General features: G+C 42.1%; 2 protein-coding genes across 2 annotated transcripts; both read left to right on the top strand.

Moving 5' to 3' along the window:
* The first annotated feature begins 1,524 nt into the window (after positions 1-1,524).
* On the top strand, positions 1,525-12,134 carry pgd (phosphogluconate dehydrogenase). Its single transcript, XM_014145806.3, has 13 exons — positions 1,525-1,716; positions 2,391-2,466; positions 2,714-2,893; positions 3,276-3,341; positions 3,469-3,587; positions 3,836-3,905; positions 4,010-4,144; positions 4,421-4,610; positions 6,892-7,022; positions 9,211-9,344; positions 10,234-10,333; positions 10,951-11,073; positions 11,549-12,134. Exons 1-13 carry the CDS (start codon positions 1,709-1,711, stop codon positions 11,666-11,668), a joined length of 1,452 nt encoding a protein of 483 aa, XP_014001281.1. The 5' UTR covers positions 1,525-1,708; the 3' UTR covers positions 11,669-12,134.
* Positions 12,135-16,075: 3,941 nt separating this feature from the next.
* Positions 16,076-19,752, top strand: sst6.2 (somatostatin 6.2). Its single transcript, XM_014146349.3, has 2 exons — positions 16,076-16,221; positions 16,901-19,752. The coding sequence occupies exons 1-2, from the start codon at positions 16,111-16,113 to the stop codon at positions 17,087-17,089; spliced, it is 300 nt and encodes a 99-aa protein (XP_014001824.1). The 5' UTR covers positions 16,076-16,110; the 3' UTR covers positions 17,090-19,752.
* The last annotated feature ends 7,818 nt before the right edge of the window (positions 19,753-27,570 follow it).

Genomic DNA, 27,570 nt, shown 5'->3' with positions numbered 1-27,570 from the left:
GGAAGCTTCTAAAGCCATGACATCATATTCTGTAATTTTCCAAGCTATTTAAAGGCAACTTAGTCACAGTCAACTTAGTGTATGTAAACTTCTGACCCACTGGAATTGTGATACAGTGAATTACAAGTGAAATAATCTGTTTGTAAGAATTTTTTGGAAACTTACTTCTGTCATGCACACAGTAGATGTCCTTACCAACTTGCCAAACTATAGTTTGTTAACAAGAAATTTGTGGAGTGGTTGAAAAACAAGTTTTTATGACTCCAACCTAAGTGTATGTAAACTTCCGACTTCAACTGTATCTGCATTCCCAGTCATGTGAAATCCATAGATTAGGGCCTAATGAATTTATTCCTATTGACTGATTTCCTCATATGACCTGTAACTCAGTCAAATCTTTTAAATTGTTCCATGTTGCGTTTATATTTTTGTTCAGTCTATTTTCGTGGAATGAACCAGCCCCTACCAACTCCCATTGTTTTGCTGTTATTCTAATTCTGGCTATGGGGGTTAGTCAATAAAGAAATCTAAGCCATATTGTAGGTCATTGTCTCTCAGGATGAAAATATGACAAACATTTTGTTGATAAAATTAAGTATATTTAAAATGTTATATGGTGTCCTGAAAATAGATTTATATATTGCTTTGAGTCTTGCTATATCCAGTAGTTTCTTCTTGGTAATCCATGTATGTAAAATATGTTGGTAGTCTGAGGGTTCTTTTAAAAAACGTTACACATTTTCTAACACAAAATGGTATTCAGAAAAATTATGACGAGACTATATAGTTGGATCACATACATTCTTATTTAATCGTTCTGAAGTTCTACATTTATATTACATTTCAGTCATTAAGAAGACACATTCAGAGCATATGGTAATAAAAAAAATAAGGTTATATAATATATATATAATCTTATATAATCTTATGATGATCATGGAAGAGGAAAGTATTGTCCCCTCTTTGATTTGTTCAAATCAGTGAAACGATCTCAAATGAAGGTACAGTTGGGGACATTTCTTTCATGAATAAAGATTTTTTTGCCACCTATTTCCTGTTAACGTTTCCTCATATTCCTCAAGTTTCCCAGCTCTCCTGCTCTTTGTTAGGAAGAATGAGTTTCATATTCAATTTCTGACACCACATAGGCTACATCATGTGGTGGTAGTTCTGCATGATAAACTACAATAATAGTTGTGTACAGGTCCAGTAGTATCATTTTGACATGTCATGCTGAAAATATTGTCCTCAAAGGAGAGAAGTGAAGATTGGGTCAGGCAACAAATATAACTTTAATAGTAATGTATAACATTAATTGGAATTAAACTCAAAGTGCGTTTGGAAAAAGGTTGTTAGATTGTTTTTATATTTTTATTGGGGGTCAAACATTGTGGGGCCAAATGATTAGATTTCAATTTTGTCCAGCCGTGTTGAAATTTGTGGGAGTGTAACAAAGTTATAAGAGTGACAGGGGGTTTAAACCAATGAAATATCTGATATCTCTGCTCAGTTTTTCTCCACGAATGAGAACTCGAGAACGATATGGTTTGAGCTCTTTGACGTCATCTCACATAGGCGATCCTTTGGTTTGGGTGAATTTGAGGTTTCCTCTTCAAATTGAGAACGAGGAAGTACCGTGGAAATCTCAAGAAAGTCCATTGGCTGTGTGTGTGTTACTTGAAGACGGATTATTTTCCTTACCAGAAACATGGCAGAGTGAGTATTGCACAGCAATGCATTATCGTCTCTGAGAACTGAATTATTATTATTTCAAACAGCTGGCGATGGATAAACCATCTATTTTTGCTAGCTCACTCCACTTGTTATTTCATTCACTTTAGCTAGCAAGCTAGTTAGCTAACGGTAGCTATCCAATACCACACAGCAGTGTAATATGGCTAGCAAACGTTGCATGCCTGGCATTAAAAGGGCAGTCTGACTTAATCTACTAACTAGCCTAGTTAGCCACAGAAACCTCTCTGTTTTACTCTTTGATTTAACGTTAGCAAACGTTGTTAGCTAAGTGATTTGACAATGCACGCGACACAACGACAGGTCTAGTAAAATAACATTAAAATGTATCCTCAACCTTGAATAGTAAATGACATGGTAATCTTGTATAGTTAAGGGAATCCTGGCTATTTAGTTAACTCTTTCCTACATGATCATGTCAATCAACTTTGAAATTGTCTAGTCAATTTATATAGATATGGCTTTAAAATATGCTACATAACGTTGTAGAATTGATTCAGAGTAGGCACTAACGTTACAATATTGGACAGGCTTGTTTTTCTTGCTTGAGAGGCACCCTCTTGTTTGTTCAGTCTCAATCCAGATGCCCTAACTAACAGATACCAGGACTCTTGACTAATATGATTTTCTTTCCACAGAGCAGATATTGCGTTGATTGGTTTGGCTGTCATGGGCCAAAACATCATCCTGAATATGAATGATCATGGCTTTGTGGTAAGTCTCATTGCAGTTTATACAGTTACATACCCCCTAAATAGTCTGCAACATAAGTGGTAGGCCTAAACTTTTTACAGTACATTGTCTTTCCCTTGCCTAAACTGTCTTACATCTATCGTAGGGTTGCAAAATTCTGAAAACTTTACCAAACTTCCCAGATTTCCCCAGGATTTCTGAAAAACCTGGGAATTTTATTAAAGTCACCAGAATTTTGCAACCCTAATCTAACCTGTTCTTTCCATAGGTCTGTGCATATAACCGCACTGTCTCCAAAGTGCATGATTTTCTGGCCAATGAGGCTAAAGGCACCAAGATAATAGGAGCTGAGTCCTTGGAGGACATGGTGGCCAAGCTGAAGAAGCCCAGGAGGATTGTGATGCTGGTCAAAGCCGGCCAGGCGGTGGATGACTTCATCGACAAGCTGGTCAGTGGCACAAACAGAAAAACAGGATAGAAATTATGAGTCATGCTGTAGCTGTCAAATGTATCAAGGCTTTTTCAGTTTACCAAATCAGGTAATGGCTGGCTTGGATGCATTTGGGGTATTGAAATACCACAAAGAAAACATTTAGAACTAGTGAAATTTAGCCCCACGGTTTAAAATCTCCGGTAGCTTTCCCAAAACTTTCCCAAAATTAGGAGGGGGAAAAAGCAGGAAATCTGTAATCCTTCAAACAAGATTTCTGGAAAAATTCAGAAATGTACAAATTTGCAACCATGCAGTCCCTAATGTGGCTCATTTGGTTGTGCATGGCACTTGCATTATAGTAGATTGCCCCCTTCTAACAGCCCATTTTCCTTCACAGGTCCCTCTTCTTGAGGCTGGGGACATTATCATTGATGGCGGCAATTCAGAATACAGAGACACAACAGTAAGTTTATCAGAAACACCCATTTCAAAGCTATGGTAGTGTCAGTGTCAAGAGTGTGGTCTCATGGTAGTGTCAGTGTCAAGAGTGTGGTCTCATGGTAGTGTCGACTGTGTGTGTGTGTGTCTAGCGGCGCTGTAAGAGTCTGAAGGAGAAGAACCTGTTGTTTGTCGGCAGTGGAGTCAGCGGAGGAGAAGAGGGGGCTCGCTACGGACCCTCACTGATGCCAGGGGGACACAAAGAGGCCTGGTGAGTTTTTGGGACTCTACCCTTCCCTCTGCTATGGAGGGGTTGGGATTGATGGTTGATTATGACTGTGTCCCAAATAGCACCAGAGTACACAGACTATAATGAGGAGGAGTAGTGATCGTCTGTGAGAAAATTGTCTTAATCATACTGTATTTTTAAGCTTTCCCATATTGTTCAGTGTGTCCACAATCAATTATTTAATTATCATTATGAACTGTTAAAATGTGATATTTTTTTTACTCCTACAGGCCACACATTAAAGAGATTTTCCAAAGCATCGCTGCCAAGGTGGGAACAGGAGAGCCGTGCTGTGACTGGGTGAGTGGAATTTATTTTTGATGTCCACGGGATTTGGCACAAAATTGCACAACTTTCCCTCTTCCCTGGCTCTACATACCATTTGAAATGTGCTGTTTTGACAGGTTGGTGACGAGGGTGCAGGCCACTTTGTGAAGATGGTCCATAATGGTATTGAGTATGGGGACATGCAACTGATCTGCGAGGCGTACCACCTCATGAAGGATGTCCTGGGTATGGACCACGACGAGATGGCACAGGTGAGCCATTCAAAATGAATCAAAGTTTATTTAAATGATGAACCATTCCAGACACCCCTGATGACTTTCCGCTTTTCACTCCACCGCCAGTCATGTAATAGATATGTCTTTTAGAAAAGAGACTGAATGTCTCCGTAACCTGAATAGCATAAACCTCGCCATGAAATAGTCTCCATAGTAGCTAACTACAACAGCTGTTGATACTGTGATGTCATGACGTATCTTAGTTGATTATTGTATTTGTCAGGTTCACTTCTGCTCTTGGGTCTCCCTTAGGCTTTCGAAGATTGGAACAAGACGGAGTTGGACTCCTTCCTTATCGAGATCACAGCTGGCATCCTCAAGTTCAGAGACACCGACGGCACTCACCTGCTGCCTAAGATCCGGGACGCAGCCGGGCAGAAAGGCACAGGGAAGTGGACGGCTATTTCGGCTCTCGAGTACGGCACACCAGTCACCCTGATCGGTAAGAGACGAACGGACAGTAGTCATGAAGTCTCCATTTGGAAATTAATCGTCCGCAGTGACGTTTCTCTCCGAGGCTAAAAGTTTAGATTGCCACCAATTTTGACTGACATTTTGAGTCTAATCAAACTTGTTTTGTGTAGTCTACACCACCAAAGTGGTTATTTTCTAATTTGGACACGGTTTATTTTCAGTTGTACCACTCTTTATTAACAGCCTGGCCAAGAGACTTGTATCCCAGCCATGTTGGCGTAGTCATGATACAGGGTTGTGTTCATTAGTGCACACCGGGCAATGGAAAACGAAAACAAGCATTTCTTATTCAATAAGTTCAGATGGTATCTCCCCGTTTCACTCTGTTTCAGAACATTGGCTTCCATTTTGTGCATACTGAAGAATTTTTATTTATTGAACCTTTATTTAACTAGGCAAGTCAGTTAAGAACAAATTCTTATTTACAATGATGGCAAACCTGGACGACGCTGGCCCAATTGTGCGCCGCCCTATGGGACTCCCAATCACAGCCGGATGTGATACTGCCTGGATTCTAACCAGGGACTGTAGTGACGCCTCTTGCAGTGATACCCAGCCTGCAAACTACTTAGTACTCTAGTAGTGGTTTAAGAGCTGCTAATGTTTAGCCACATTAACTGACCCCGGCAGTAGTGGCTGAGTCTTGTTCAGCTGAACGTGATCAATGAAGTGTCTGCTGCCTCCCTAAGAAGATTGGAGGCTTTTCTAGTCACACCACCTCATCTCAAGTGACATAAGGGTGATTTTCTATACTCTCTGAGTCTGCTGCTGCTGCGATGGGCAGCGTCTCCTAAAGGTAGCATCAGGTGGTGTGGTTATTCCAGGACAAAGCTGCCTCCAGCTAAAGACTAAAATAGTGGAGACACATCTCCTAAGTGATATGATCAAACTGGTTTACACTTGAGTTGACAACCAGGTCATAGGCCTGTTATTCAGTCTTACTCACGATCTGAAAATGGAACCACAAGATTTGCTATAGGAAGGGCTACTTTTTTCTGCAACAGAAAAGGAAGACTTTATACAATTTTTGCTGGGTGTTATTGGTATTTAATGTTGTCCCTGTATCATCAGTACTGGGAGGTCCTGTGTGAATGATAGCGGAGAGAACAAAAGGGCTCATTGTGAAAGCGGAGAACTGGTGTGGGTGGCCAGGGAGAGAGTGGACACGCCGTACAGGCAGGCTTGGGGGGTGGATTTCAGCTCTCAATAGGGTTGCGTTCAATGTGGAGTTGGGTGCTTCGTTTAGCCGTACTCATTGTGACATCTTTTTCTCTTCTCTTCCCCCTCTCGCCATTGCATTGCATCACTGTGGCAATATTTAGCAAGTCATGCTTACCCAATGTATTTTTTCATCATGTGGTGGGAAGTTGTTCCTTTTTTTTTATGTGGCAAGCCCTGCTTTTACAATAGAATGCTGGTTACTAACGCTGAGTCATAGGGTACCTTTGTGTTGTGGGCGGCATTGTGTTAACTTTGTCGGCTAGGAACTGTGCCAGCTGTAGGCTTGTCATTATGTTTGGTATTAGTATTAAACTTGATGATTAAGGTATAAACGGGATGCCTATTTGATCAAAGATATAGAAGGGCAGAATTTTGGGGGGAAATATTGGAGTTGTCTGTCAGTGTCTAGCTTATAGAGTGTAGAATACAATCCCTTAATGTCTAATTCATGAAGGAAGGAGAAACCCGCACTCACCTTTTCCTTCAAGTATATGCCTTTTGAACCCGCTACCCGAGGACCTTTTGTCACGACAAACATTTGAGCTGAGCATGCCAATTTCAGCTAGGCTATCAATTATCTTTGACAGATCACAGCTGTTTACTGGGTCATTCCTTACGGAACTAGAACAACAAAAATACCAGGATTTGGGAGATTTTCATGAAATGTAATCCATAGTAGGGTCCTTTACATTTCATGAAAATCCCCCAAATCTTGTTATTTTCTTTGTTGTAGTTTTGTGAGGAATCGCCATACGAAGACTCGTAGGGTGATTGCATTTAATAGAAATGAAAAGGGAGAACATGTTTTGAGGTAGACCTTGACCTTCTACTTGATCTTGTCCAATTTCCTATTGAAAGCATTTTCCCCATTTTGTGCCCAATGACCGCGACCCGGTTTGTGACCAAATAATGTGTTGCTCTGTATCGCTCGCTCGCTCTGCCTCTCACTCGCTCTCATGCCTCTTTCTCTCATTCCTCTCATGCTCTGCCTCATCCCTCTCTCTCTCTCATCCTCCTCCCTCTCACAGGCGAGGCTGTCTTTGCCAGATGTCTGTCGGCCCTGAAGGACGAGAGAGTGGAGGCCAGCAGGAGCCTGGCCGGGCCCCAGGGAGCCAAGTTCAACGGGGACAAGGCCTCGTTCCTTGAGGACATCAGAAAGGTAGCCAGGCTACAGATGTCTGGGTTTCTGGGGCAATGCTGTAAAAACAAGAGTTCATCCACATATCACTATTAAAGCGCTTGTCATGTTTTCTCACCAATAGCTGAGGAAAATCACGTTTTATTTGTAATCAGCCAAACAGAGCATTTTGAACATGTTGACTCATGCTCCCGAGTGGTGCAGCGGTTTAAGAGCTCAGGGCAAGAGGCATCACTACAGTCCCTGGTTTGAATCCAGGCTGTATTCCATCCGGCCGTGATTGGGAGTTCCATAGGGCGGCGCACAATTGGCCCAGCGTTGGCCGGGGTAGGCAAAACAAAAAATGCTATAGCTAATTGGTGGACTCCAGCTTCCTCAGTTATAGACTGTTCCCAAATAATTTATTTCATATTGTTTTCTGAAAACTTGAGTCAAATCTCTCGAAAAAAGAACAACCGGGACGGGTAGCGGTTGAATGATAGTACTTCAAAAAAGTGGCAATATCTTTTCCATCAAGCGGTAGTAAAAAAAATAAAGTGGAGGGGGAAAAATCCCATAAAGTGGCAATATTTTGAGAATATTTTTTTATTTTGGGAATGAAGTTGCAGTTATATTTCAAGATGAATGTAGGGATTTGGTTAAGTGCATGTCTCCCTGGCTTCCTGTTGCTGTACACTCCACTGTTGAAATGCCTGAGTTAGATCACCTGGGGAAACTAGACTTTAGAATTGGCTTAAATTAGAAGGAAATCTTTACTCTCTTAGCACATAATAACCATTTTATTATAAGTATTAGAACCTGGAAAAGGTTGTGCCAAAGATGATTTTCAGGAGGAGGAACCGTGGTTACAAACAGACAGGCATATTGTGTGTGGGTGGTTAAAAAGTAGGGGCAAAACAAACAAATGGCCATCAATCTAATGATCTAATACAGGCGTCGCTGAACACTCACGCTTATCAATCTAATGATCTAATACAGGCGTCGCTGAACACTCACGCTTATCAATCTAATGATCTAATACAGGCGTCGCTGAACACTCACGCTTATCAATCTAATGATCTAATACAGGCGTCGCTGAACACTCACGCTTATCAATCTAATGATCTAATACAGGCGTCGCTGAACACTCACGCTTATCAATCTAATGATCTAATACAGGCGTCGCTGAACACTCACGCTTATCAATCTAATGATCTAATACAGGCGTCGCTGAACACTCACGCTTATCAATCTAATGATCTAATACAGGCGTCGCTGAACACTCACGCTTATCAATCTAATGATCTAATACAGGCGTCGCTGAACACTCACGCTTATCAATCTAATGATCTAATACAGGCGTCGCTGAACACTCACGCTTATCAATCTAATGATCTAATACAGGCGTCGCTGAACACTCACGCTTATCAATCTAATGATCTAATACAGGCGTCGCTGAACACTCACGCTTATCAATCTAATGATCTAATACAGGCGTCGCTGAACACTCACGCTTATCAATCTAATGATCTAATACAGGCGTCGCTGAACACTCACGCTTATCAATCTAATGATCTAATAACTCGCACACACCAAGTTTTCCCCAGACCATTTCAGACTATAGACAAACACTCTTCTAATGTCCATGGTGAGTTATGAGCACACAAAAAAACTCTTGCTACTGAATGAGAAGAGACCTGGGGTTGAGTCCCTGTCTGCTCTCCGAATTCGCTACAACATTCTGCTGCATAGCCTAGGCCAACACCTTGCAGTAAATCTGTGCATAATGGCAACTATTAACGACCGTATCAATGGAGCTTTACTTATAGTAGTATTTCCCCCTTATGGAAACTATCAATCTAAGGATTATAGGCTCGTAGGCTTCTTGAGTACACCCAATTCCAAAGTCTAGTTTCAGCAGGTCATCTAACTGCAGGCATTTCAACAGTGGCGTCCACAGCAACAGGGAGACATGCAAATCCCCTACTTTAATCTTGAAATATAACTGACTTTATTCTCAATTTTGACTTTTCTCTAAATATTGCCACTTTGTTAAGTGCTATTGTGCAAAAATATATATATATATATATATATGATCAAGTACCACCACAATTATTTTTTTAATATTTTTTTAACTCTTCTATAAATGAATCATGGATATGGGAACAGAATTTCTCTGCTAATTATCAGTTACTTTAAGCAAATGGGTTTTGTCTTGTGTCCTGTTCAGGCCCTCTATGCCTCCAAGATCATCTCGTATGCCCAGGGCTTCATGCTGCTCAGACAGGCGGCCAAAGAGTTTGGTTGGTCCCTAAACTATGGCGCCATTGCCCTGATGTGGAGAGGAGGCTGCATCATCCGAAGGTAAGACCTCACATACCATCATCATTAAAAGGCTGTCAGAGCTCCATTTTACGAACGTGTGGCCACAGTGTGAAGCCATTTGTTTTATTCTTGCTGCCACAGAGTGTTGTAAGGCAGGGTTGACGAAGCCATAAGAAATGTGAGATAAGATTTCCTGGAAAATCGGAGTGGGACAAGAATGAGGAAATGTCTCTCCTAATCAGGGTTGCCGTCAGTAAAAAAAGAAACGTTTGAAATTAATATCTTCTCATTTTCAGTGTATTGAGAAGTCATTTAATAATGGATGCCCTTTTGTAAATTATTGAATTGGAATGTCAGTTTGCATCCTGAATTGACTCCATTTGATATCACCCTAACTCTGGTGTCAAGTCATATTTGTTGTATTCTTGCTGTCACAGAGTATTGTAATGCAGCCAGCTGGTAAGGAAGAAGAGAAGGCTTCCTGGAGAATCAGAGCCATATAAGAATGAGGAAATGTTGGTCTTAATGCGCAATGTGGGAAAGGTGTTGCATAAACCTTGAGCAAACAGAAACCATTCATCATAACTTCTCTCAGCCCTGTGCCAAACTACATCCGACATTACTTTTCAAAGTGAAATGTGTTTTAACTGAGAATATGGTCTTGGTCAGTAGGGCAGAGCCGTCTAAAGTAGATCGGTCCTTACCTAAGTGTTCTACAGAGCGAGTAACACTCCCGTCTGAAATGGTTTTATCTTTTTTCAGGGATAATAAAACAGTGACCCTGGGTCATATTCATTAGGGCACACTGTAGCAAAATGTTTGGCACCAGGAAATGAAAATAAACGGTCTCGTAGTCCCTCCCTGTTTCAGTCCGTTTTGTTTGGTGAGTAATGATGCGAGTATCTCTCTCACTGTCTCTTTTCTCCAGTGTTTTCCTGGGGAAGATCAAAGAGGCCTTTGACAGGGATGCTGAGCTGCAGAATCTGCTGTTGGATACCTTCTTCAGTAATGCCGTACAGGATTGCCAGGTACAGTTAAGGAGAGTAGGGTTAATCTGCCCTGAAATGCTTATCTTGGGTCATTTTGAACCTTTTTCCCCCCATAATGGTTAAGTTTAGGATTGGGGGAAGGGAAGCTGATCCTCAATCTGCACCTAGGGGAGTAGGAAGTGATGAAAGAAAGCCCACCCCTTTGTGGCCACGTTAGCAACACATGGCTGTTTCCTCTTTGAAAAAGAAGTTACCACCCCACTGCTATATTGATACATACCATTTCCCAGCCCACAAAGGGAGAATATGATGGGGCTGTTAGTTATTGGTGGAAATGTGTTTTTGGAATATAGATGATACGCATGTCATGGGCTTCTTATTCATACTGCAATCTAATCGCAGTGTTGTACATGGTATGGCCCAAGACAGGGCAACATTTACAAAGTTATACTGTATTTGGTCTCTGCGTTAAATAAACCCCTTGTAGCTATCTAATTATGTGATTATAAGTGTTCATGTCATATTGCTTTGCAATGATCTTGTCTAATAAACTTGAAATAACTGTATTCACCCTGATGTTCCCAAATCCCAGAGGGTTAGCGATTTATTCTGTGTGCTTTTGTTCATGCGTGTGCTTGTCTTTGTCATGGCTGTAGGACTCGTGGCGCCGGACGGTCAGCATTGGAGTGCAGCAGGGGATCCCTATGCCTTGTTTCACCACCGCCTTGTCCTTCTACGACGGCTACAGACACGACATGCTCCCGGCTAACCTCCTCCAGGTAACAACACATTGGATGCCACGGTGGAAGCGTCTCCTCTTACCATGCTTAAGGAGCAACTCAGTGACACAACACACCACTCTCTTCAGGGCACAAAGATCCCCCTACAAGAACATATGTCAAAGTGAAGGAGATTAAAACGGTCTTGTCACGTGTGGATGTTAGCTAAGGGTAGTGTTTGTTTAGATGCAGGGGGAGGCTGGTGGACTTTAAGACCCTAAGACGATGATGTTACTACCATATTTAAATGGATACTGCAGCCTTTAGGCCCACCCATACGCCCAGCTAGCAAGGAAACGTTTTACAAAGTTGTGAAAACGTTGCAGAACATTACAAAAATGTTATGTGCCAGCCGGGCTGTTCTGGTGTCCACTTCTGCGAGAGCGTCTTGCGTCGCTTTATTGGCAAAAATATAGAAGGTATAAAACAACATTTTACTGAGGCAACTCTTAACCCTGTGTGTTTGTCACTTTAGGCCCAGAGGGACTACTTTGGAGCGCACACGTATGAACTTCTGTCAAACCCTGGCAAGTACATCCACACCAACTGGACAGGCCACGGTGGCAATGTTTCCTCTTCCTCTTACAACGCTTAAGGAGCAATGCTGTCTCAGACAGACGCAGACGGGCAGAGACGGAAGGCCAGAAGAGATGAGGGGCATTTTCTAGCTCAAGAAGATTTATGTTAGATGTTACTTCTCTAAAACCAAGCATCAATATTTAAAGACCCCTTCCTTCAATCAGACATATTGTATCTTAAGATTCTTAAAAGGGGTTCTGATGTACTATTACAGTTTTATTTATGATGAAGTGTGAAAAGTAATCATTGTATGTAAACACTTCCCCTATGAGGTTGGTAGTGCAGTGCTTAGTACTGTAGGGCCCATTGCTACAGACAGACACAACAGAGGGAAGTCACAAGGGTTTCGCCCCCAAAGCTTACACCACAAGCTGTCGGCTAGTTTCTCCAATCATGTTCGACCCAGAGTTCACACAGGTAACACTGGATTAAGGTTAACCATTGCACTGTACTGTATTAGGCTAAATAAAGATTTAAATCCATTTGTAATTAGCTTTTGTGGTCCTTACACTCCAGCCTCGAGCGGGAAACAGGATTCAGGTTTTGCTCTGTTTATAACCACCCAGGGTTACATTGGGCAGAACGAGACGTCAACTGCGGCAATGGCCCATGGTACAGTAATAAACTTTGATAAAAGGACCCTGTTAAGTCAGTGAGAGCATCTCTCTTTCATGAAATCCATTGAAGCCTTTGCTTACCAAATTATCACAATTCAAACAAATTGAACATTTAGTGATCTTTTGTTTAGTTGTAGGCTGTGCAATTTCCAGTAGGTGGCCCTAAGACACTTGTCCCTGTGGCTCCTGGATATCAATCATGAAAACACCAATTGACCATAGACTCATATAGTCTGAAATGTGGCTTGGAAATTATTTAGTGGTTTATTGAAGTCCATCTTGTCAGTGCAGGTTTGTTCTTACTTTGAGAAGGTGTTGAAGGGTTTTGGATTCTAAGGTTACTGAACTTTTTCAAATGATTGATAATGCATCTCATTTGTGTACAACTTCACAGTATGGAACGCTTGAGCGGAAAAAGCTAAATCACATTTGTGGAGAGAGCGGAGTTGGTGTCTCACCTATTGGCGAAGGCAATATAGTTCACCTGTTGTTCAGATCTCAATTCACTCTGCTCAGATCTTCTCAATGTCTTTGGCTTATGAGTGAGAAACGCTACAGCTCAAGCAGGCACACAGTTTGTTCTTCCTTTAGTATCTATCAGCTGTAGCACTCACCTGTTGAAATCCATAGGGCAATTCAAAGCTCATTTGCCAGTGCCCCAGATGCACCTGTAGCTTTGGTCTTTAAGTACCCCTCATTCAGCTTCTCTCTAGCCATCCACCGTCACTTACTTTGGGCAGTTAGGTTCTTCCAAGAATACCTTCATTGGCCCCCATTTTAGCAATTGGTTCCTGCTTAACACTGGCACTGGCCATATCTGCATGTTTCTTTCAACTATCTAATCCTTTCAGATCAAGGTAGAAGGGTTTGGAGAAGTGCATAGGAAATGTAGCCTGGTCCACCAAAATGTAAGATCAGGATGGTTGAACGAGGCTATAAGAAAGGAGTCCACTGTCGAGTATTGACATTCAGTATGGAAGATGTACTGCCATTGTCAATCCTTCTGATGGTTAAAGGAGTCTTTATGTCTGTAGGCTTGCTGTAAATACATTTTGGTGTTCCTGTTTAGTTAACTTGAATCTCTAACTTCTTACATGACAAACAAAGTGACAGTGTTTTTGCTATGTAGGCCTACAGATGACAATTATCATAAGAAGACAACCTCCTGGCTCTCCCATTATCAAAGTTAGGATCGTCATCACCACTCAACCCATTTAGCATAGCTTTGCTATTTGGATTCAGACTTTGTTAATGATACTCTTCTCCTTTTTTGAATAAATATTTGTCTGGTTTGATCCTTTGTTTATGCCCACGGCCTAATTAATCCATCGGAAAAGGGAACATCTCGACAATTAGGGGCTTGCCGAGGAGAGAATAGTGTTCTAAATTACTGTTAATGAACCGCGGAGGTTGTATTAAAACGTGGGAGGCTGTTATATGGTGGCAGCGCAGGTGGGTGATGGTGCGGAGTCCATCCTTCATACAGTGAGTCCCAGATGGCACCCTATTGAGTACATTACGTTTGACCAGGGCCCAGATCAAAGTAGTGCACTGTAAGGAATAAGGTGCCGTTTGGGATGTAACCTGTTCAATAATGCATTATACAGTTGTGTTGAGGAAGACACGAGAAGAACCCATATTCCCAAAAACGTGAATAAAATTGGGTCCTGCAGCATACTACCTTCTTGTGGTTTTTATATTACACATATCGTTGGGGAATGTATAGGCCTGCAATTCCTTCCAATCTGAGAAAGAGGAATGGGTGAAAGCTATATAGGGTTCATGCAAGGATTAATTCAGATCAACGTTAACCCTTGTTAGCCACATGCATAGCTTTTCATTGCTTTTGTTGGTCAAATTGGTGAGCAGCTGCTCTTGTGGTCATTGTCACGAAACCACAACCGTCCTATCCCACCCACGTTAGAAGTTCAGAATGAAAAAGAGTAGGATATATATAAATAATGACACTCATTTAAAACCAATAAACGAAAACAAATAGGGATTCATAAATGCCTAATCGACATGCCAGTGTTCGAACTTGTAACGCGGCTGCATGGGATTTTTACTGATGCGTCTTGGTGCATCCAATGGCAATGTCCGTGATAGGTAACGCCAGGAGCCACTTGTGGATTTGACAGCTCTAACTCAGTTAATAGGACTATGTGCAATCCATAGCGCTGAAGATCCCGCTACAGCACAATTGAAATGTAATTTCCAATTGAGCCGACATATGCAGCGTTTATCAATGAATGCCGTAGGCCTAGATTCAATCAGATCAGCATTAACCTGCAGTAAACGCCAATTCCATAGCATATCATTGTTTTTCGTTACGGTGATGTCGGAGGTGCAACTGGAGCTATCATATCGTAGAGCAGCTGTTCCACATTGCAGAAGTTTAGCGTTACAGCGAGATTACATTTTTTTTAAAGCGAATGTTCCTGCATTATCGGAGACCACATTCACCGTAAACACTGTATATGTCGGCTCAATTGGAAATGACCTTTACAAAATGAAACATTGGTTTCCTTACCCTCTAAATCAATAGACAAACTATGACATCAATTCATGCTTTGGTTTAGTTTCCTTGGCACTGTTTCCACATGCTTTTATTTTATTTAATCCTTATTTTACCAGGTAAATTGACTGAGAACACATTCTCATTTACAGCAACGACCTGGGGAATAGTTACAGGGAAGAGGAGGATGAGTGAGCCAATTGTAAACTGGGGGTGATAAGGTGAATGTGATGGTATGAGTGCAAGATTGGGAATTTAGCCAGGACACCGGGGTTACTCTTACCGGCCATGATTGGGAGTCCCATAGGGCGGCGCACAATTGGCCCAGCGTCAGTGTAAATACGAATTTGTTCTTAACTGACTTGCCTAGTTAAATAAAGAATGACAATAAGTGCCATGGGATCTTAGGTGAGCTCAGAGAGTAAGGACACCTGTTTAACATCCCATCTGAAAGACAACACCCTACACAGGGCAATGTCCCCAATCACTGCCCTGGGATATATATATTTTTTTTAGACCATAGGAAAGGGTGTACCAAAACCACTTCCAGTAGCATCTGGTCTCCCATCCAGGACCAACCCTGCTTAGCTTCAGAAGCAAGCCAGCAGTGGGATGCAGGGTGGTATGCTGCTGGCTTACCACCCTAATGTTTTAGCATTTGTGGCACAAATCCCATTCAAGTCATGGGGCCAATGATTTGGACATGGTGTGCAAAACATGCAAATATCTGTCCCATGACTCGAATGGGATTTGTGCCACAAATGCTAAAACGTTAGCATGTGGAAACGGTGCCAGGGGAAACTAAACCAAACCATGGATTGCTTTTGTGATACAGATTGAATAGAGCCCTTAGTTTTGAGATCCTTTCCTAACTTTCGTCACACTTTTGTTATTTTGTCCTTACCATTTATTTTTACAATTATGGAACACATGCCAAATTGATACTTAATCAGTACATAATTACTTAGAGGAGATGTTACAAATTGTGGGGGAGGGAGGCTTTTAAAGGAAATTACATCCACTTAATTGTGATGTCTAATTCAGAGAACATACTGTATTGACATGTTTTTTAAAAAATCTACTTCAGTGTATTAATAGGAAATGGGCTCATTTTGCTAATTACTCATGTCTATTGCGTCAAACACCTGTGTGTGTGTGTGTGTGTGTGTGTGTGTGTGTGTGTGTGTGTGTGTGTGTGTGTGTGTGTGTGTGTGTGTGTGTGTGTGTGTGTGTGTGTGTGTGTGTGTGTGTGTGTGTGTGTGTGTGTGTGTGTGGTCTATAAAAATAAGGCTTGTGCCACGAGACCTGCAGCAGCTTCAAAAAGTGATGATCATGAGGGTGCTGGTGAGTTTAGTACCCTTCGTCCTCATGGTGTGGAGTGGACAAGAGACAACGGCACTTCCCATAGAGGATAACCTAGGATTGCTGCGCAATCAGGTGAGTTGATAATATTCACTCCCTATTAAACTCAATAGCGTGTTTAAAGGTTTGGTATGAAAATGTTAGTTTCTACATATGTCAATTTAGACCTTTGGGGACAGCTCATAGTTTTGTGGTAAAGTTCTAAAGTTGAGCTTTGACACCACACTTGATGCTGCATGTTTGTTGTGTTGTAATATCAGGCATGAGCCATGAATTGCAACCACAAATGCCGATATTCAGATTAACTCCAGATAGTGGTTTTCTGGATACACGCTTAAAGTCGGTTTGATTCGCAGGTCAACGTGTCCTGGCTGGCAGTAGTTGACACGTGATTTAGGCCTCTATTCAATCTGTAACGCTGAAACATTAGATTCCACGCTAGAAATATAAAGGTAATTTCAGATTGAGACAACATATTCCGCGTTTACGGTGAATACAGTCTCCGCTAAAGTGGAAACATTGCCGTTAAATTCTAATCACGCTGTAAAGCTAAAGTCCCGCGATGTGGATTGAATGGAGCCCTTAGAAACCGTTCTGACAGCAAACCTGGCTGAGAGGAAGTTATCCATTGGATGCAACCTAACAAGGACTTAATCAAGTGTCAACTCCCTCCATCCAGGATCATGTTGTGCAAATCATATTCACCTATATAATTGATTTAATAATACATGCCAAAAATGTATGTTTGGTCCAGGAGTTGACTGTGGAGCAGAGGGACCTGTTGAAGATGTTGTCGGGGCTGAATGAGCTGACGCCAGAGTATATGTATCCTGATCAACAGCTCCACAGAGAGCTGCAGGACAGAGCTCTCAGAGCTCAAGTTCCTGCCAGAGTGAGATCCCCCTGTAAGAAGTTCTTTTGGAAGACCTTCTCATCCTGCTAGTGAAGGCACTGGCAGACAGCTGCTGACAGTCACAGTCCACACCCTGGCCTCTTAGCCGCATTGCATGAGCGATACTCAATGACTATGAATAAACTGCAACTAAAGAAAAACGAATTATGAATGATGACTGTGTGACGCAGTATCTCTGCCTATACTCTATCTCTCCTATAATGTAGGGCAGGCAAGTGGTATTATCTTACTATTGCAGTGGTCTTTCTTTATGCTTTTCAGGGAATGTTTGAGGTGTAGAATTACAATTCCTTGCTGTTAACTTTTTGCATGGATTGAACATGGTTTATTGTTACTGTATCAGCAAAACACTACGAAGCCTTCATACTGTCATTACTATTAACATCAACTGAATTGAACTGAGAAAAGGCTGTAGCCTAGATAATTGCTTACCTCACATTTTGGCTTCTTGCCTTGCCTAGATGGTGCCTTCAGAAAGTATTCAGACCCCTTGACTTGTTCCACATTTTGTTACGTTACAGCCTTATTCTAAAATTGATTGAAATATTTTTTGTCCTCATCAATCTATACGCAATACCCCATAATGACAAAAAAAAAAAAAAGTTTTTTGACAGTTTTGCTCATTATAAAAATGAAATATTACATTAACATAAGTATTCAGACCCTTTACTCAGTACTTTGTTGAAGCACCTTTGGCAGTGATTACAGCATCAAGTCTTCTTGGGTATGATGCTACAAGCTTGCCACACCTGTATTTGGGGAGTTTCTCCCATTCTTCTCTGCAGATCTTCTCAAGCTCTGTCAGGTTGGATGGGGAGCGTTGCTGCACACCTACCTATTTTCAGGTCTCTCCAGAAATGTTAGATCGGGTTCAAGTCCGGGCTCTGGATTGTCCCGAAATCACTCCTGCATTGTCTTGGCTGTGTGCTTAGGGTTGTTGTCCTGTTGGAAGGTGAACCTTCGCCCCAGTCAGACCCTGAGGAGCGCTGTGGAGCAGGTTTTCATCAAGGATCTCTGAACTTTGCTCTGTTCATCTTTGCCTCGATCCTGACTAGTCTCTCAGTCCCTGCTGCTGAAAAACATACCCACAGCATGATGCTGCCACCACCATGCTTCACCATTGGGATGATGTCAGGTTTCCCCCAGACATGACTCTTGGCATTCAGGCCAAAGAGTTCCATCTTGTTTTCATCAGACCAAAGAATCTTGTTTCTCATGGTTTGAGAGTCTTTAGGTGACTTTTAGCAAATTCCAAGAGGGCTGTCATGCCTTTTACTGAGGAGTGGCTTCCGTCTGGCCACTCTACCATAAAGGCCTGATTGGTGGAGTGCTGCAGAGATGGTTGTCCTTCTGGAAGGTTCTCCCATCTCCACAGAGGAACTCTAGAGCTCTGTCTGAGTGACCATCGGATTCTCGGTCACCTCCCTGACCGAGGCCCTTCTCCCCCGATAGCTCAGTTTGGCCGGGCGGCCAGCTCTAGGAAGAGTCGTGATGGTTCCAAACTTCTTCCATTTAAGAATGATGGAGGTCACTGTGTTCTTGGGGACCTTCAATGCTGCAGAAATGTTTTTTGTACACTTTCCCAGATCTGTGCCTCGACACAATCCTGTCTCGGAGCGCTACGGACAAGTCCTTTGACCTCATGGCTTGGTTTTTGCTCTGACCTGCACTGTCAACTATGGGACCTTACACAGACAGGTGAGTGCCTTTCCAAATCATGTCAAATCAATTGAATTTACCACAGGTGGACTCCAATCAAGTTGTAGAAACATCTCAAGGATGATCAATGGAAACAGGATGCACCTGAGCTCAATTTCGAGTCTCATAGCAAAGGGTCTGAATAGTTATGTAATTTAAAAATATATATGTATTTCTAAAAACCTGTTTTCACTTTGTCATAATGGTGTATTGTGTGTAGATTGCTGAGGTTTTTTATTTCATCCATTTTAAAATGAGTCTGTAACGTAAGAAAATGTGGAAAATGTCAAGGGGTTTGAATACCTTCCGAAGGCACTGGATATGGGTAATTTGCATTTCTTAACTCATGAACCCACACTATCCTTAGTTTTACGCTAACAATATTTTGCTCATGGTGTGCCCCTTTCTGTCCCATAATTTAGTCCATTTACCATACCTGTTTGACTCAAAAGCACTCCAAGGCAAAAGAAACCGTTTCAAACAATGGGCAACATTCATTCATGCATGTGATCTAACAGACCACAAGCAAAGAGGTCAAGTTTGAACGTCTACTGAATTACACCATAGTATCTTGTTTATCATACAACCTATCCAATGGGTGGCCACTAGTTATTTTATAGATGTCCATGCAGAAAAATATACATCTTAATTTCATTAACCTCATACCTCCAGCACTCATATATAGCCCGAAATCATCAACCCTGAGATCAGTTAGAAGATTGAATCCAATATGTCATGTCAGCAGCATGACATACACGCCCAGCATACAACCCACTAGACCAGTCCACCAGCTCTGGTGAGTTTAATCAAATCAAATCAAAGTTTATTTGTCACGTGCGCTGAATACAACAGGTGTAGACCTTACAGTGAAATGCTTACTTACAGGCTCTAACCAATAATAAGAAGAAAGAAAAAAAGGTGTGTGTGTGTGTGTGTGTGTGTGTGTGTGTGTGTGTGTGTGTGTGTGTGTGTGTGTGTGTGTGTGTGTGTGTGTGTGTGTGTGTGTGTGTGTGTGTGTGTGTGTGTGTGTGTGTGTGTGTGTGTGGAGGTAAGTAAAGAAATAAAACAACAGTAAAAAGACATTGCAAAAATAAGAGTAGTGTTAGGGTTTAACCAACTATTTGCTTGCATAACCAATATAATACAACTATTTAAACCTATATAATAAAACTAGTTGTGGTGCATAACTTATGAATACTAATGCTAAACATAAGAGGTTTATATTGTATTAACATAGATTGAGCGACATATAATAGACATGACTAACTGGAGGATTGCTGGCTAGTAGGAGTGTAGGCTGAGTAGACTCGTGACACACACAATGCCTGGTTGTGGGGCCGCTCAAGGACAGGTGTACGGGAGGGGCTGGTAGAATGGAAGATAGCTGTAGCACAAAAGCAGAAACTGTCCTAACTGTAGCACAAGAACAGGCACTGTCCTTGGGTGTCTGACTCTCGGGTACACACATGAAGATAAGCTAGAAGACAACTATGCTTGGCAACAAAGATGCGTCTAGAGGCTGGGACCAGCCTGCACGCCAACGCTAGGATGAGTAAGTTTAAACCACACTCATCCTCCCTCTGACAGGCCAGCAGTGAGCGGGAACTATCTCTGTCAGAGTATTTAATGAAAAGCAAAGGATGTGTCACTCAGTTCTCTGTCTGCCCTGCGAGGTGGTACAGTGAGCCCGTATATACGAACATCATATTTACCATAAATGTGTTTGCATTAATTAAAGTACCAAGAAATCAGAAGTTACTCTGTGTTAACTGTTTTATTCCAGTACCAGATTGAATTGACGCAACTCGACAGTAGCAAGGCTATATACAGACACCGGTTAGTCAGGCTTATTGAGGTAGTATGTACATGAATGTATAGTTAAAGTGACTATGCATATAAGATAAACAGAGAGTAGCAACAGCGTAAAAGCGGACACAATGCAAATAGTCCGGGTAAACATTTGATTACCTGTTCAGGAGTCTTATGGCTTGGTGGTAAAAACTGTTGAGAAGCCTTTTTGTCCTGGACTTGGCACTCCGGTACCGCTTGCCATGCGGTAGTAGAGAGAACAGTCTATGACTGGGGTGGCTGGGGTCTTTAACAATTTTCAGGGCCTTCCTCTGACACTGCCTGGTGTAGAGGTCCTGGATGGCAGGCAGCTTTGCCCCAGTGATGTACTGGGCCATACGCACTACCCTCTGAAGTGCCTTGCGGTCGGAGGCCGAGCAATTGCCGTACCAGGCAGTGATGCAACCCGTCAGGATGCTCTCGATGTTGCAGCTGTATAACCTTTTGGGGAGCTCAGGACCCATGCCAAATGGAACGTAATTCCCGTTTTATGCATTTTTCCCTCTATGCATATTATGACCCTGAATTTAAGCATGGTAATACCATGCTATTCGTTTGGGGTGGAGATTAAAGAAATTTAAATGTGGTGTGTGTCTACAGATACACCATATTCTGACCTTGATTTCATTCCCTAATAATTCCATCACATTTACACGCGATGAAACAATGGAAAAGGAACATCTTTATATATATAATATATAACACCATTCACCATGCACTGTAATTTACACATTTATCAGAGCTATTGATAAGAGCTAGGTAAATTAGTAAACCGTTTGGATAAGGGGATTTTAAATATAAATGACAATTGTTTTAGATTTTACCTTACGATCGCTGGAGACGTGAAACCAGTCTTAAGCCATCAAACTGAAGCATATCAACATGTCACCTTTTCCACAGTGAAGCTTATGAAATACGTGCCTTATAACTTGCAAGGATTACATTTGGAGACCAAAGATATAGGCTTCTGTAGCCATGAGCAAATGACAGCGCACCACCAAACCTACGAAGTTTATTTATGATTTCTAGAATATTGTATTATATACCCGGACTTTTCACTCTATCGTGTTAAATATTAGCCACTATCAATTATTAGTAACCACCGTCAATTATACCCACATACACTTTAGCTACCTGGCGCAAGGTTCAAGATGACTGGATCGTTGTTATCACAGTTCCATTAGTGAGGTTTATTAGGGTAGATTCATAGGACTATTGTACACTTTTCTCACCTTCCAATATTGTATGAATTGAACAATTTAAATAGGCAACTTTCAGGATGAATCAAACCACAAGGCTCGCTAAACCAGTTTTTTATTTTTTATTATTGATAAATACAGTTGAAGTCAGAAGTTTACATATGTAACAGTGTATGTTCCGTCCCTCTCTTCGCCCCAACCTGGGCTCGAACCAAGGACCCTTGCACACATCAACAACTGACACCCACGAAGCATCGTTACCCATCTCGCCACAAAAGCCGCGGCCCTTGCAGCGCAAGGGGAACAACTACTTCAAGTCTCAGCGCGCACCACCGCTAACTAACTAGCCATTTCACATCGGTTACACATACAGCTTAGCCAAATACAGTGAGGGAAAAAATTATTTGATCCCCTGCTGATTTTGTACGTTTGCCCACTGACAAAGAAATTATCAGTCTATAATCTGAATGGTAGGTTTATTTGAACATTGAGAGATAGAATAACAACAAAGAAATCCAGAAAAACGCATGTCAAAAATGTTATAAATTGATTTGTATTTTAATGAGGGAAATAAGTATTTGACCCCCTCTCAATCAGAAATATTTCTGGCTCCCAGGTGTCTTTTATACAGGTAACGAGCTGAGATTAGGAGCACACTCTTAAAAAGACACCTGTCCACAGAAGCAATCAATCAATAAGATTCCAAACTCTCCACCATGGCCAAGACCAAAGAGCTCTCCAAGTATGTCAGGGACAAGATTGTAGACCTACACAAGGCTGGAATGGGCTACAAGACAATCACCAAGCAGCTTGGTGAGAAGGTGACAACAGTTGGTGTGATTATTTGCAAATGGAAGAAACACAAAAAAACTGTCAATCTCCCTCGGCCTGGGGCTCCATGCAAGATCTCACCTCGTGGAGTTGCAATGATCATGAGAACAGTGAGAAATCAGCCCAGAACTACACGGGAGGACCTTGTCAATGATCAAGGCAGCTGGGACCATAGTCACCAAGAAAACAATTGGTAACACACTACGCCGTGAAGGACTGAAATCCTGCAGTGCCCGCAAGGTCTCCCTGCTCAAGAAAGCACATATACATGCCCGTCTGAAGTTTGCCAATGAACATCTGAATGATTCAGAGGACAACTGGGTGAAAGTGTTGTGGTCAGATGAGACCAGAATGGAGCTCTTTGGCATCAACTCAACTCGCCGTGTTTGGAGGAGGAGGAATGCTGCCTATGACCCCAAGAACACCATCCCCACCGTCAAACATGGAGGTGGAAACATTATGCTTTGGGGGTGTTTTTCAGCTACGGGGACAGGACAACTTATCAAAGGGACGATGGACGGGGCCATGTACCGTCAAATCTTGGGTGAGAACCTCCTTCCCTGAGCCAGGGCATTGAAAATGGGTCGTGGATGGGCATTCCAGCATGACAATGACCCAAAACACATGGCCAAGGCAACAAAGGAGTGGCTCAAGAAGAAGCACATTAAGGTCCTGGAGTGACCTAGCCAGTCTCCAGATCTTAATCCCATAGAAAATCTGTGGAGGGAGCTGAAGGTTCGAGTTGCCAAACGTCAGCATCGAAACCTTAATGACTTGGAGAAGATCTGCAAAGAGGAGTGGGACAAAATCCCTCCTGAGATGTGTGCAATCCTGGTGGCCAACTACAAGAAACGTCTGACCTCTGTGATTGCCAACAAGGGTTTTGCCACCAAGTACTAAGTCATGTTTTGCAGAGTGGTCAAATACTTATTTCCCTCATTAAAATGCAAATCAATTTATAACATTTTTGACATGCGTTTTTCTGGATTTCTTTGTTGTTATTCTGTCTCTCACTGTTCAAATAAACCTACCATTAAAATTATAGACTGATCATTTCTTTGTCAGTGGGCAAACGTACAAAATCAGCAGGGGATCAAATACTTTTTTCCCTCACTGTACATTTAAACTCAGTTTTTCACAATTCCTGACATTTAATCCTAGTAAAACATTTCCTGTTTTGGCCAGTTAGGATCACCACTTTATTTTAAGAATGTGAAATGTCAGAATAATAGTAGAGAGAAGATTTATTTCAACTTTTATTTCTTTCATCACATTCCCAGTGGGTCAGAAGTTTACATACACTCAATTAGTATTTGGTACATTGCCTTTAAATTGTGTAACTTGGGTCAAATGTTTCAGGTTGCCTTCCACAAGCTTCCCACAATAAGTTGGGTGAATTTTGGCCCATTCCTCCTGACAGAGCTGGTGTAACTGAGTCAGGTTTGTAGGCCTCCTTGCTCGCACGCACTTTTTCAGTTCTACCCACACATTTTCTTTCAGTGATGGCCACTCCAATACCTTGACTTCGTTGTCCGTAATCCATTTGGCCACAACTTTGGAAGTATGCTTGGGGTCATTGTCCATTTGGAAGACCCATTTGCAACCAAGCTTTAACTTCCTGACTGATGTCTTGAGATGCTGCTTCAATATATCCACATAATTGTCCCGCCTCATGATGCCATCTATTTTGTGAAGTGCACCAGTCCCTCCTGCAGTAAAGCACCCCCACAACATGCTGCCACCCCCGTGCTTCATGGTTGGGATTGTGTTCTTTGGCTTGCAAGCCTCTCACTCTTTCCTCCATACATAACGATGGTCATTATGGCCAAACAGTTCTATTTTTGTTTCATCAGACCAGAGGACATTTCTCCAAAAAGTGCAATTTTTGTCCCCATGTGCAGTTGCAAACCATAGTCTGGCTTTTTTTAATGGCGGTTTTGGAGCAGTGGCTTCTTCCTTGCACTTTTCAAACCAAAGTGCGTTCATCTCTAGGAGACAGAATGCGTCTCCTTCCTGAGAGGTATGACAGCTGCGTGGTCCCATGGTGATAATACTTGCATACTATTGTTTGTACAGATGAACGTGGTACCTTCAGGTGTTTGGAAATTGCTCCCAAGGATGAACCAGACTTGTGGAGGTCTACAATTCTTTTTCTGAGATCTTGGCTGATTTCGTTTGATTTTCCTATGATGTCAAGCAAAGAGGCATTGAGTTTGAAGGTACTTATGTATGTAAACTTCCGACTTCAACTGTATGTGAGAATGCTATTCATTGACTACAGCTCAGCGTTCAACACCATAGTGCCCTCAAAGCTCATCACTATGCTAAGGACTTTGGTACTAACACCTCCCTCTACAACTGGATCCTGGACTTCCTGACGGGCTGTCCCCGGGTGGTAAGGGTAGGTAACAACACATCTGCCACGCTGATCCTCAACACGGGGGCGTGCTCAGTCACCTCCTGTACTCCCTGTTCACTCATGACTGCACGGCCAACGCACGACTCCAACACCATCCGATGACACAGCAGTGGTAGGCCTGATCACCGACAACGATGAGACAGCCTATAGGGAGGAGGTCAGAGACCTGACTATGTGGCGCAAGGACAACAACCTCTCCCTCAACGTGATCAAGACAAAGGAGATGATCGTGGACTACAGGAAAAAGAGGACCGAGCACGCCCCCATTCTTATCAACGGGGCTGTAGTGGAACACACCAAGACAGTCGTGAAGAGGGCACGACAAAACCTATTCCCCCTCAGGAGACTGAAAAGATTTGATATGGGTCCTCAGATACTCAAAAAGTTATACAGCTGCACCATCGAGAGCATCCTGACGGGTTGCATCACTGCCTGGTATGGCAACTGCTCAGCCTCTGACCGCAAGGCACCACAGAGGGTAGTGTGTAGGGCCCAGTACATCACTGAGGCCAAGCTTCCTGCCAACCAGGACCTCTATAGCAGGCGGTGTCAGAGGAAGGCCCTAAAATTGTCAGAGACTCCAGCCACCCTCGTCATAGGCTGTTCTCTCTGCTACTGCATGGCAAGCGGTACCGGAGCCCCAAATCTATGTCCAAGTGGCTTCTAAACAGCTTCTACCCCAAGCCATAACACTCCTGAACATCTAATCAAATGGCCACCCAGACTATTTGTATTGCCCCCCCCCTCCCCCTCTTTTACGCTGCTGCTACTCTGTTATTATCTATGCAGTCACTTTAATAACTCTACCTACATGTACATACCTCAATTACCTCGACTAACTGGTGCCCCCGCAAATTGACTCTGTTCCGGTACCCCCTGTATATAGCCTCGCTATTGTTATTTTACTGCTGCTCTTTCATTATTTGTTACTTTTATTTATTTGTAGGTATTTTTCTTACCTGCATTGTTGGTTAAGGGCTTGTAAGCATTTCACTGTAAGGTCTAATACACCTGTTGTATTCGGCACATGTTACAAATAACATTTTATTTGGTAAATAGCTCGAGATAAGGTTGGAGAAATGTAACCACTTTAAAATTCAAGGACTGACCATCCATGAGATCAAAATTAGTCTTAACCATGGGCTCTATTCAATCTGTAGCGCTAAAGATCCGATTTATAGCACTACTGACAATTAAAGGCATTGTTTCTGCAGTCGTGGAGACCGCATTCACGGCTGCATATGTTGGCTTGACTGGAAATTACCTTTACATTTTGGCACAGATCTTCTGCAATATGGATGGAATCCAGCCCTGTGTCAAAGGTCAAATAGGGGGTGCTTATTTGTGTCCTGTTTCACACATGTACAAGTGTGTGGTGTGAAATGGAAATGTGTTTTTTTGCATATCCCACTCCCCCGAGACGACCTCAGAGTGGGATCACGGCCAGGGATCAGCCATTATTGATGGGGACCCTGGAGCAATTAAGGGTAAGTGCCTTGCTCAAGAGCAGATCAACAGATTTTTCACCTAGTCGGCTCGGGGATTCAAACTTTAGGATACTGGCCCAACTCTCTAACCGTTGGGCTACCTGACGCCGTTTTGAGGCTATCGTGTTTGTTTTACTCCTTTGTTGATAAACAATGTAATTGTAAACAATCTTATTTCGGTGCCTGATGGGTTTAGATCAGGGCTCTCCAACCCTGTTCCTGGAGTGCTACCCTCCTGTACGTTTTTGCCCCAAACCCAGTTGTAAATAATTCGATTCAGCTTATCAGTCAGCTAATTATTAGAATCAGGTGCGCTAGATTAGGGTCCAATTGTCTAAATTCAACAAATGACAGAGTTGATCTATAAAATATATTGTTCCAATGTTGCCTGACTCAAATGTAAGAGATTGTGAACTTTGCAACAATTTCTGACTCTGCACCAAATATGGTGCTGGCTGCTGAAAGACTATATAACCTTGACTAAACAGAGAAATACAACAAATTATTACAAATTTAAAACTTTATTTTACACTTCAGTGAACTAAAAATAAAAAGAGTTCCATATCTGTACACAAGTGACAATTCATGAGGGGTATACTACAAAGTAGGTTCAATTAGTTAGCCAGCTAACTTTGATAAAGAACCAGAAGCTAAACTTAGATATGCGTTTTCGGTTGTTGAGTCAATTAGACCATGCCCAAAGGTTTTCAAAATATATAGGCAAGTTAGCTGGCTAACTCATTGAACCTGCCACTGGCGGGTTCAAGAATTTTCCACATATCTAAAACCCTGTAAAACTGACTCAAGTCACTCCCCTTTACAGCCTTAAAATAATTTGAAGGTCCCGTAAATCCAACAAAAATTTTACATTTCGACCCACATGAAAAAGAGATCTACGGAATACTTTTAATAAAAGCCTTTAACTTAAATCTTTCCATTTACAATAACTGATGGCTGTATTGGGACAAAGGATAAATTAATGACACAAAAGGAATCTTTCAAAAGTAAGATTTAAAGAGTCGGGTAATT

This window comes from Salmo salar, chromosome 15 (assembly GCF_965601325.2).
Source record: "Salmo salar chromosome 15, fSalSal1, whole genome shotgun sequence".
NCBI classification, from domain to species: domain Eukaryota; kingdom Metazoa; phylum Chordata; class Actinopteri; order Salmoniformes; family Salmonidae; genus Salmo; species Salmo salar.
Note: the sequence above shows the minus strand (reverse complement) of the source record. Positions and strands in the feature narration are given on the sequence as shown.

What these genes read in the sequence shown, in the direction of transcription:
- sst6.2 (XM_014146349.3), top strand. Translation starts at nt 16,111, where the DNA reads ATGATCATGAGGGTGCTGGTGAGTTTAGTACCCTTCGTCCTCATGGTG. An exon ending in TAGGATTGCTGCGCAATCAG is followed by an intron (nt 16,222 to 16,900) that starts GTGAGTTGATAA and finishes TGTTTGGTCCAG; the next exon opens with GAGTTGACTGTGGAGCAGAG.
- pgd (XM_014145806.3), top strand. An exon ending in CAGAATACAGAGACACAACA is followed by an intron (nt 3,342 to 3,468) that starts GTAAGTTTATCA and finishes GTGTGTGTCTAG; the next exon opens with CGGCGCTGTAAGAGTCTGAA. An exon ending in CACACCAGTCACCCTGATCG is followed by an intron (nt 4,611 to 6,891) that starts GTAAGAGACGAA and finishes TCCCTCTCACAG; the next exon opens with GCGAGGCTGTCTTTGCCAGA.